The 11932-nt window shown below is 36.6% G+C and overlaps 1 protein-coding gene and 1 long non-coding RNA gene across 2 annotated transcripts; one reads left to right on the top strand and one right to left on the bottom strand.

The window, feature by feature from the left end:
• Positions 1 to 1401: 1401 nt before the first annotated feature.
• LOC306824015 (cell adhesion molecule CEACAM5-like) lies at positions 1402 to 7916 on the bottom strand (the record flags this gene model as incomplete). Its single annotated transcript, XM_079343972.1, has 7 exons — positions 1402 to 1478; positions 1741 to 1992; positions 2120 to 2389; positions 3608 to 3871; positions 4008 to 4283; positions 6741 to 7055; positions 7874 to 7916. 7 exons carry the CDS (start codon positions 7914 to 7916, stop codon positions 1402 to 1404), a joined length of 1497 nt encoding a protein of 498 aa, XP_079200098.1.
• Positions 4473 to 5897, top strand: LOC306823498. Its single transcript, XR_013779007.1, has 4 exons — positions 4473 to 4827; positions 4973 to 5021; positions 5204 to 5260; positions 5357 to 5897. It is a non-coding gene; the product is annotated as an uncharacterized lncRNA (long non-coding RNA).
• Positions 7917 to 11932: the final 4016 nt, after the last annotated feature.

Consider the following 11932-nt stretch of genomic DNA (forward strand, 5'->3'; position numbering starts at 1 on the left):
ACATAAAACATTTTATTTAAAATATTTCTTTTGGACACAAAGGTGAACACAATAATGAAAACATCTTTCTGCTTTCTGTAGCTGAACAATTAAAAATGAAGAGAGTTCACAGAAAACAGAAATTCTCTTCATGGATGATATTGCTACAGTAAAATAAAAATAAAAAATGCTTGTGTTGTTTGTTATAAAAAAGTTCATTATTTCAGCTGTAAGGCACACTGATTGTTACTCTATAGGTCATACTGATGATTTTCTTACTGTGTAGTTTCCCTGCATTGTGTCTAACTTCTCTAAAAGTATTTATTCAACCTAAAGATAGAAAAAAGTATTAGTAGTATAGTATATACAAAGTATTAATTCTCTTTTTAGCTGCTTGTGAAGACTTTTAAAAGTTTAGAATACCTGGAAAAAATAATATATACACAGTATATACATAAACATCTCTCTTTATATACTAAATTATGATATCACATTTAAATATTAGACCCATTTTGGGGGGTTTTGTTTTATTGGACTGACCACTGGGTGGCGCTGTGAACCAAGGCAGCCAAACTTTATTTAAAGGACTCAGACCATTGACAGGAAAAAGGTGCTTGACCGTGGCACACCGTGGTGAAAAGATAGGGAATTTTCTTTCTTTTATTTATACATCTGCGTTATGTTGACAATTAAAAGAAGTGACTTTACTAAAATAAAAGTGTGTTCAGAAGTTTGTTTTTTGGACTCACGCCAGCAGCCACAGGTAAACCGACCCAACAACTAAAAATGTGAGTCAATAAAAGATATTTACAAAGTGCTTTGACATTATAATAAGGATGTCTCTGTGGACAAGTTCCTCTTGGTGCTCTACCTTCATGGTAAATGTTTCCTCATGGCACGAGTTCAATTTACCTTCAAAAGACCGCTGACTTTATAAGTTCTCATTTACCTCTGAAGTGTTCTCATAAACATCATCTTCTTGTTTTGGTTTATCTGGGAAACAAAGAGCCGTTATGGTGAATTACATGTAATAGAGTTTAAGTATATATTTAAGTAAAGGATGCATTTGAATCAGATGTCTGCTTTTGCTGAGGTTTGTTGTTGGCTCTGAAATGAATATTAATAAGAGAAACCCGTGAAATATTTCCAGATGCTTCTGATCATCTGAATTAACATTTGTCTATTTAAAAGTACTGTTACTGACCTCATTATGATTAATCAATAATAAGGGCTAGTCTGCCAGAAAACATTCAGTTGTTATGATGTTAAATTCTTATACTCACTTCTTTTTATAAAACATGTATCCTCCAGCAGCAGCAGCAGAGGCAACAATCAAACATGCAATTATTATACCAGCAATGGCACCAGCTGACAGGCCTGTTGTTTTCTCTGAGACACATGAACAAATAGAAAACATGTTCTTTAAAACACAGCTGTTCCCATGTTGCTCCGTCCTTTCCCACACTCATTTCCTACTCTCACCACTATCAGCCTCATGGCTAAAAAACGATCAGACATTTAATTGGTGAAATTGATCTTATAGACATGTCACACAAACAGAATTTACAATAAATCCTATCTTGTTACTTGTTACAAAACACAGGTTCCTGTAGGTATAGATTAACAATTGATTTAAATATTCAACAGCAACAAGGACTTTGAGCTCTGATTGAATGACGTTGTTTAAAAGGTTTCACCTCAAGTCTTAATGGAATTAATTTGAAAACTCCTTTATCTAATTTAAATCGACCATCTTGTTACCTGTTACAGTCACTTCAAACACTGAAGAAGATGATCCTCCAGTTATGATATTATCAGCTTGACAGATGTAGTTTCCACTGTCGGACTGTTCAGCGTTCTCTTTAGTGTACTCAGGAGAATTGTGTATCTCTGTCCCATTCAGTAACCATGTGTAGTTTGCAGGTGGTTCAGACTTTGCATCACAGGTTAAAGTGATGGTTTGTCCCAAAGATACGACATGGTGGCCTTTGATTGTGGGGCGTTCTGGTCCGCCTGAAAAAAAGTAAAAAAAATGTGAATCAATGTGTAACAGGTAAAGGTAAGCTGTGTTTTAATGGCATATTAGTGTTATGACGCTCATCATTTGAACAGTTAATGAGCACAGTCGTTTGTTACCTACAGTTCACAACCAAGTGGTATTTAGCTTCCATGGTGTTGATGGGGTTGCTGATTTTACAGGAATATTCTCCTGTGTCTGATTTATTCAGGCGTTGAAAAGACAGCACTCTGTTGTTATCATGAAGTATAAAATCAGCTTGAGTCAGATCAGATCCATCCTTCATCCACTTTCTGGTAAACACGGAGCCAGCAGCGTCACACGTTAAGTTCACAGACTTCCCCTCTATTGCCTCCTTTGGTGATGATGTGATAGAAGCACTTGATATTCTCTCTGTTGGACAAAAGATCACAGAAACTTCTTAAATGTATGAAGAAGAAAAACACCGGTTCCTGTAGGTATAAAATAACAATTGATTAAAATATTCAACAGCAACAAGATCTTTGAGCTCTAATTGAACGTCATTGTTTGAAACGTTTAAAAGTCTTAATGAAATCCTTAAACCCATGGTAACTTTTTCTGGTAACTAAGGGGCAGTGGAAACAAGCGTATACACTACATTGTTATCTAACATGCAAACTAACATGTTACCAAAAAGTTCACAACTTCACAAGCACAAACTTCAGTCAGAGCAACTTTCTTCTTCATTCTTTCAACCAGGTGAGTCAAACCTGTATTGAGAAAATGTGTTTTCTAATAATCAGTATTTGATGCCTGAAATAAAATCACAGACGATGTTTGACTGAATGAAACACGACGGTTACTACAACAATGGTTTTACAGTGATCGGTGCTCAAACCCTGGTCAGTGGATAAGTCCGGGCCACAAAATCACTTTTCTAAAGTGAAGAGAAAGATTGAGTTTACAGTTAATACGACATTTTATGAAGTCATTGCTGAGCTTCATGTGTCAACTGTACTGTCAGTCATTATATCTCTTTGTATTGCATCAAATAACTACAGAACACTCAACGACACAGAGAAATGAACACGAGGAAATAAATCAGCATGTGTCAAACTAACAGACAAAAACGATGTTTAACTAAAACAGTTTTAAATGTAAAAGCGCTCTGAGCTCAGCTGTCAGACTCACTCTGAATGTTTAATGATTACATCTTAACATTTCTGAGTCCTGGTTCTTGGTGCAATAATTAACCAGTGTTGGAGCCTCTTCCCTATTCACTATCAGCACTGGTAAACTTTCTGAAAAAAATGTTTGTCAAACAAACGGAACAGGAAAACCATGATCTAATCCCCAAAGAAAAGAAAGACCGACTTGTAAAAGGATGTATATATTTTGTGGGTTATAGATCATAAGTAAGAGTTTCAGTTTGAACACGTGGTGTGCGTTCACATGTTGATTGGGTTTAAATGGGACTTATCGTGTGACCCCTCAGTTGTTTCTGTTCTGGATGTAAAATGTTGAAACATCTGAAGAACATGGATGTGTTTGTGTGTTTGTGTTTGTTCCACAAATTTAAAGTTCATTCTTTTAAAAAAGGTTTTACAATTAATCTACATTATTTTTTACAAACATTTCATAGAAACTCACCCAGTACAGTCACAGGTGACTGCAGAGATGTTTCATATGTTAGAGTTTTGGCGTTAAAAGCCCGGCAGCTATAATTTCCACTCTGACTCTCCTGAATGTTGGTCAGTCTGAGCTCAGGTCCAGTATGACTCTGACTTCCATTTAGAAACCAGTCAAACTGAGCTTCAGGTCTGGAGTCAGCATGGCAGGACAGCACAACGTTTGATCCTTTCTCAAAGTATTCTTTTGAAGGTGACAATTTCAAAATGACATTTTCTGGGCCATCTGAATATCAGGGAACAACAACAGCAAACGAATCATCATAATGTTTTTGGATCATTAAAAATAGTGCAGAGTCATGCAGCTTGACTCATCTTAATGTAGTCAGAAAAAGGTCTGAGTATGTAGGTAAGAAACTCACAGCTGATGGTGAGGTTAACTTTATTACTGACACCATTACTGACAGGATTGGACACATGACAGCTGTATGGTCCCTGGTCATAACGGCTCACACTGCTTATAGTGAGAGTGGAGCCTCTATCAGTGAGCTGGACTCTGTCACTGGCTGTGACCTCAGAGCTGTCGTTCATCCAGAGGAAAGAGAGGGAGGATCCAGAGGAGGAGCAGGAGAGACGGACAGAGCTGAACTCTACCAAGTCTGTATCGTTGGCATGAGCTGTTACTGCAGTGATCGGCTCTCTGGGTCAAAAAGAAAATGGATTTATAGTTCCAACATAATCGAGGTAGAGTGGAGAGAAACTACAGGATGAATTTAACCCCATGTTTGAGAGTTACATTAACTCAAACCGCCATTGACGAGATTTTCCGTCAATTGGTGTTTTCAGTGAAATACGATAGGGGGCGCTCTGATGGATGTTGTGAAAAAGTTACAGGACTGTGGGGTCAAAAACCAACAAACACGACCACCCGCGGGAAAGTAGAGAGAAAAAACAAACATCTTCTTCGTTCTTATTTTCCAGCGGGTGGAGTTCAATCAGTCTGTATGTGAGTTTGATGCGCGTCATAAAGTCAACATTAGCCGTATAGATGTGAGATAAAAGCTCATGAACAGTACAAACATGCCGGCGCCAGCAAGGAGATATTCGGCTGCGGAAGCTACAGAGTTAATTATCGATACAGACTCTGATAATTCATTTTTTGACCTCCGTGAAACTGATCTGGATGAAGGCAGCAGCGGAGGGATTCAGGACCTACATTCAGACCTTCAGGACGTGTAAGAGGTAAGATATGATCACGTTGTTTTTTGATTCCCTGTGATAGCATACGCATCTGATAACGTGATGTCGAAATAACATATCCCTCACTTTTGTACATAAACTATGTACCAAACGAATTTTTGATAGACTTTTTATTGTAACTTTCCAGACACAGAGTCCAGGTCTCCAAGATCCAGACATACACGTAGGTGCAAGAGGTGAGTTATGATAACATGTTTTATTTAGTTTGATAGTATGTTACTTGGATTGTATGATTATTAGATACTACAAGACAAGAGCATCTGCTAATTTGTGAGAGAAGATAAAAAAGAAATATTTTATCTTTCATTTTGTACACAAACTATTTACCAAATGAATATTTGTATGACATTTTACACAGAGTCCAGGGATTCAAGATCCAGGTGTCCTTTATACAGAACTACCCAAGGTGAAAGAGGTAAGATATGATATGAAGAGGCCGAAAAATAACGTTCCTCTCTTTGTGCACGTCACACTGTTGAATAAAAAAAGTTGTCATTCTAATTATTGACAGGTCGATCACAGCAACGAGGCAGAGGTCGGACCTGTGGATCTCATGGGCGTGGTGGAGGTGAAGTACCTGGTGACCAAGCAAGAGGCTCTGTAAACCAGCCAGGTGCAGGTCCTGGTCCAGGTAATCTGATGTGGAAAGAAATGAACTGGCAGCCAAAAGACTTTCCTTTCACTGAGAATCCTGGACCTCTGAATGATGATGCTGCTGCTCTTCATCATATCATTCGTAAGCCTGACCTTGAAATGTACTGGTCTACAGATGACATTTTGGTCACCCCCTACTTCAACAAGGTCATGTCCCGCAACCGGTTTGAAATCATATGGAGATTTCTACACTTCAATGATTATGAATCAAGGCCAGCAAATAGTACTGACAGGTTGTACAAAGTCCGCCCTGTCTTATATTACCTTATATGTAAATTGAGTCAAATGTATCAACCTAACACCAACATTTGCATTGATGAGGGTATGCTTCTGTGGCGTGGACGGCTAGCGTTCAGGGTATACAATCCCCAAAAACTTGTCAAAAATGGGTTCAAATCCTACATCCTTTGTGATTCTAACACAGGGTACTGTTACAACATGAAACCCTATTGTGGAGAAGGCACTTCCCTGGGAGACACAGTTGTCTCTCTTCTTGATCAGGTTTCTGTTCAACTAATGTTTTACTATTGAAAATAATAATGATATTTCAGTGTTTGTAAAAACAAAGTATTTCTGAGTGTATAAGAGAAGAAAAATGTATAATATAGTTTGTAAATGTTGTAGTGCTACACTATTCAAAGAAAATGTATAATTTTATGTAATCATTTTTATTTATTTTAGTTATTTATTTTAAAATATAACTGTAGTTGTCAAATGAAAGTAAAAAGAATCCAAATGTAAACTCAAAATCACTTTTTTTTCTTGAAAATAAGTGTGTTTTACAAAAGTGCTGTTTTCTCAGCTTTTTGTCCGGAATGTTGTTTTTTTGTGAAAATGGCCGATATTCAAGTGCTGATAAAAAAGATTGAATGAAGTTTGAATAAAATAGTTTTTTTTGTATATGAAAGCAGAGGCTCTGATCTTTCTTTTGATGTATTCAATATTTACATATTCTAAGAACAAAATATTCTGTGGTGAAAAAGGCTGGCGCTGGCTGGCAACCATTCTAGAATTCTCTGGCGGGGAAAGTGTTGACTGCCACTTTTAAACCGCAGCATTTCCTCATATCATTATTTGCAATTATTATTATTGGGGCTTTTAATGCTGTTATGTTAGAGATAGGACAGTTAATAAAGTCGAGGAGAGAGACATGAAATCATTATGAACATGTATTATTCTCCTGCTGTGCATAATCTCTATTCAGCACTCTAATAGATATATCAATTGAAACATTGTCTTACCATAAACACCCAGTGTGGTTACACCATCAATGTCCTCAAAGTTAGTTGTAATCCTGACTGTGTATTCTCCACTGTCACTGAGAGACAGACTCCTGAGCTCCAGAGATACAGTAGAGGGGAAGTAGGTGATTCTTCCCTCATAACCTGGAGAAGTTGTGTTTACAGTAGTCGAAGTAAATATAAATGTGCCCCCAAACATCCAGGTAACTTTTAAAAATGGACCCTCTGGTGGATTCACTGTGGTGAACATCACTGTCTCTCCAACAGTTCTATTCAGAGGACCATCTGGCAACAAACCAACTCCATGAGTTAAACCTGGAAGACACAGAAACACATCTTAGAGGATCTTTAATAATGTGAAACTTGAGGACAACTTCACTCTTTTTTAAAGCCTTGTAGTTCTTGTCATTACTTTTGATGTATTTTTATTGAAAGAAGTCTATCATGCATTTTTCTCAATCGTAAACATTTGAAGGAGTTTACTGTTCATGGCATGAGTTAAATCAGAAACATTCAGAAAATGACTTTAAGTGGATTGATATAACCATTATTCCACAGCACCTGAGTTTCAAACTAAAAAAGCGATATATATGCTTAAAGTGTCTTTTCATAATATTAAAGAATCTCTGTGATAAAAAGTGTAATATTAATTCACTGTTTCTGATGTCAGTCAGACCTGATGTGGTTCTGCTTTAACTAGAAACCACGGACAGTTTAGAGTCTCAACAGTTCTTCCTGATATCTGCAAGGATGTTGGGGAAAACTTGTTGTTCACTCCAAGCTCCAAGACGTCACAAATTAAGTTATGCTTAAAATGTCTTTTCATAATATCTGCATGGACAGAAGATAATTATTCACTGGAAAGTAAATTGCTCTTTGGCTGTGCATTTGGATAAACTGAATATAAGAATAGTAAATGACAGATTAGTTAAATGTTCGTATATCTTGTTTTTATCCAGGCTGTACTGAGTTGAAACTTCTTCCTGCTGTGGGATCTAAATGATGTTAGTGATCAATACATTGATCAATACAATTTCCATTTCCTAAAACAAATGCCCGATTGTATGACAAAATCTTACTACATGTCCTGAATAATCTAATGAAAAATCTTCATAATTACAGTGACAGCTTACCTGAAAAGACTCCCAGGAGGATGCTGATCACAGCTTTGTCCATTTTATCTCACGTACTGTCAAGTATAACAGAGAAAAGGGTTGATGTTTCACACTTCTGAACAAGCCTTACGGATGTGTGAGTATCAGAAAGTGGGTTTATGATCTGATAGCAGTATAAGGAAGTAATGTGTTTTTATGTTCCTCTGTCTGCATCAGTAAATTAATCATTTACCTCATTTAACTTGATAACAAGCAACTTTGGAACAGCAATGCAGTGGTGAAAACACCTGTTGACAAATATAAGGTGATGATTTGCATAACTGCAGTATTCAGCGTAGAGGAAATAGTCCAGAGGAGGCTCAATGGTTTGAGGACAGGTGGTGAGCTGAGTCTAATACAGGCTGAGACACTTTGTCCTCGGTCAGAGGTCAGAATGAGGCGAGGAGGGAGGCACGAATGGTTGGTGCCAAAGTATGAGACAAAAATGTCTGGTGAAGGGCAGATTCAAACACTTCTGACATTTCAGTAACTTCAGTAACATTAAGGAGTTCAGTGTCTTTGGTTTCAGCATGGGACTGCAGGATGTGACATGCATGATTCACCCTTCTTCACATGTATGTGTTAGTTAAAGTTTTTTATTTGATAATGATAAAATCCTTTATTTAATCCAATCTGAACACAGCTTTGATTCAATGTTACTGTCAGTTTGTTTCTTGTTTGAGGCCCAACAGGTGTGGTGCCTTCTTCAGCTGCTGAATATGAATCAGTTAAAGATCGGGCTGCTGGCCACCATGGAACTATTAGTATCAGTTTTACGTCTATCGTCATTATTATGAGTGAAAATGGGGATCAAAGTGCTTCTCAACTTCATCCGCTGTGATTAACGTGATCACTCCTGCCTACTGTATTGTTGTTATAATAATTCTGTTGATAGATCGATCACTCAATTATCATACTTTATTACTGCTTACACATCACATACTTTTACCAATATCACTGGCGTTGTAGCTTTATCTTCTAGCTAAATCAGTTTTATTTCTTAATGGTGTTGTTTCTGTTTATTTGTCTTATTGTGGCTATTTGTCAAAAAACAAATGAAGATCAAACTATAAACCAACTAAACTCAACAAACAGCCACTGACGCATCGTTCCAGTGAGGTCGTTCATGTCCGGTCATTTGTCACTGTTCTTCAGTTTAATTCATGATAATGCACACAAACAAACATTTCATATGGCATCTTATTCATCTCTTCCTTTGACCTACATTTTGAAGTGTATGGGTTGTTTGATTTTGTTATGTGTAGTGTCTCATTGAAGTTTTGGGAGTAAGTGGGTTTTTATTTAAGTTGTGCTCCTACTTGAATTGTGATATTAGCTATGCTGCACTGCTGTTAGCTTAACATGTTACATTGAATAGCTATAAAGATTTTATATTCAAAGACCAGACAAATATATATATATATATTTATAACAATATAATTTCTCCTCCTGTCAGGTCCACTTCTCAGGGTTGGTCTGGAGACCTTGGGACTGGTGATTGTTATCAGAGGAAGCTTCACATTGTTTGGTGTTGGTAAGAGGCTAATACTGTAAAGTGTCCTTTACAAAACTGATCAAAGAAAGAATTCTGTGATAACATCCAGGTGTGTAAATCAGATTAGAAATAGTTGTTTTAATGTAATCAATCCAGACTGCTCGAACAACCACAGTCAAACCACAAGAGGGCAGCATACAGCAGTGTAAAGCGTTACATACAGCAGTGTCATGCTCTGAAGGCACTCAAGAGAGAAATAATCCTTTATTCATATCACAAGCAGAAAAATGTACAGGATTACAGCAGCAAAGCAGGAGAGCAGAATCACACAGTGCAAATAATTAAAATAGATCAAAATATAAGTGTAAAAAAAGCATCAACACAATAACAAGAGAGCTAGTAAAAAATATGCATTAAAAAGGAACAGTTGAAATGCCAGTAACTTAACGATGTAAGTCTGTGTAAACAGTATGAACACTATCATGCACACAGTACATATAAGGATGTAATGTTATCCTGTTCGAATTTTTCCACACAGCACTTTACATTTTTGTAATAATTTGGAGTGTAGTTCATTTCATCAAAACCATGTGTTTAGTGTGTGTATGATGTGTAAGTAAAAAGGCAAATGTATTAATTCTACAATATGAGCTTTTACTGTATACAGCTTTACTAGAGTACCATATGTACACTACAAACCACATTAGTGCAGGGGCCGATATAAAATCACTTCATTAAACAACAAGGAGTCGTTATTACAGCGGGCTCACGTTCATGAAATGTGTTCTGCATTATTACATGCAGGATAACAGCCTGGTAGGGTCACTTGTCTGTTCAGTTGAAATCACAGATAACCTATCTCGCATTGTGCTGACTGAAACACTTGATTGTTCTCTTTGGGGACGATAAAGTATATTTAACTGAACATAAAAAATTATAAACTTTTATTTGTCCATGGTGTCCAGTGTGCATACTATGTGAGTAAAAAGGCAAATATATTCATTTGAATACAATGTGAGCTATAGAGTACCATACTATATACTACAAGCCACATTAATGCAGGGGCCAATATGAAATCACTTTGTCTAACAACATGGAGGCATGTAGCTGCTGTGAGACCCACATGATAAAAAACCTTCATTATATTTGATGCATTTTAAAATACATTTTTTCTTTATCTATCAACATAACACATTTTATTTGAGATATTTAATTTGACCAAACACTTTCCTTTGACAAATACATCAAACACATCACCAAAACAACCTTTTTCCATCCCCGAAACATCGCCCGCCCCTCCCTCTCATTTTTCGCTGTCAAAACCCTCAGCCACACATTCAAGTATTTATCTTAAACTGAGTGGTTATTGTCTCAGAAAATTAAAAATGTATTAATTAAAGTAATTACCAGAAGAAAAAAAAACTATATACATATATATAAGCATTTAAAACAGATGTTTACAAAGTGCTTTGACATTATAATAAGGATGTCTCTGTGGACGAGTTCCTCCTGGTCCATGTTTCCTCATGTTGTGGAATTTTTTCCATTACCAAAGAGTGAAAATAAATACATTTTATATGACAGATTCGATGAGACCTTCGTACAACACATATAGTACACATGGAGTAAAATTTTCCATAACATTCCTCCCTTTTGATTACATGTTAATCACACCATATGATACTTGGGAAATTTTCTTAAATGTGTGTGCAGTCACAGTAAACCAAACATCCGTACTCACAATGACAATGTGTAACCACTTCAAGTCAAAACTTCATAAAGGTACAGCATATCAATATTTACGGATTATAGTCTTCTTCATCATTACTGTCGCTGCTGGACTCTCACAATTCTTAACAACAGGGGAAGTCATTGAAAGGAGTTGATATTGACCAGTTTGATTCTCTAGGTGCTGAACCCAAGCTCTGGTGCAGGAATAACATAGGGAAATTTGTCACGCTCGAGCAGGCAGGAAACAGGGAGGAGGACCCATGTGCAGAATATACTAATTTATTTAACAAAAAGGCAAACCAAAAACTAAATCCAAAACGTCTCAAAAAAACAAAAACCAAAATCCAAAAACCAGGAGACGAAAACACAGGGAACAACCAGAGATGACTAAAGTTAACCACAAGACTAAGAAACATTAAAGCACCCACGGGAAAACAATCAACACGAGGAAACAAGTACACTAAGGACAGAATGAAACTAGAAGAACCAGAAACAAAACCAAACCATGACAAAATTCATGCCTTGAATTTCCCTTGGGATCAATAAAATTTCTATCTATCTATCTATCTATCTATCTATCTATCTATCTATCTATCTATCTATCTATCTATCTATCTATCTATCTATCTATCTATCACAAGAAAAAAACAAAATCAGCAGCACAATTCCAATAAACAGCAAATTTATCATAGAAGAAAGAAAGAAAGAGCAGGAGTCATTAAGAGGGATATTACATCCCGCATTGGTACCCAAATATGTGCTTTTGGGGTCTTGACAAGTAATACAGACAGAAGGGTTAACAAAGAGGTTGA

The sequence above is a fragment of the Symphodus melops genome (genome assembly GCF_947650265.1).
Source record: "Symphodus melops genome assembly, chromosome: 5".
NCBI lineage: Eukaryota > Metazoa > Chordata > Actinopteri > Labriformes > Labridae > Symphodus > Symphodus melops.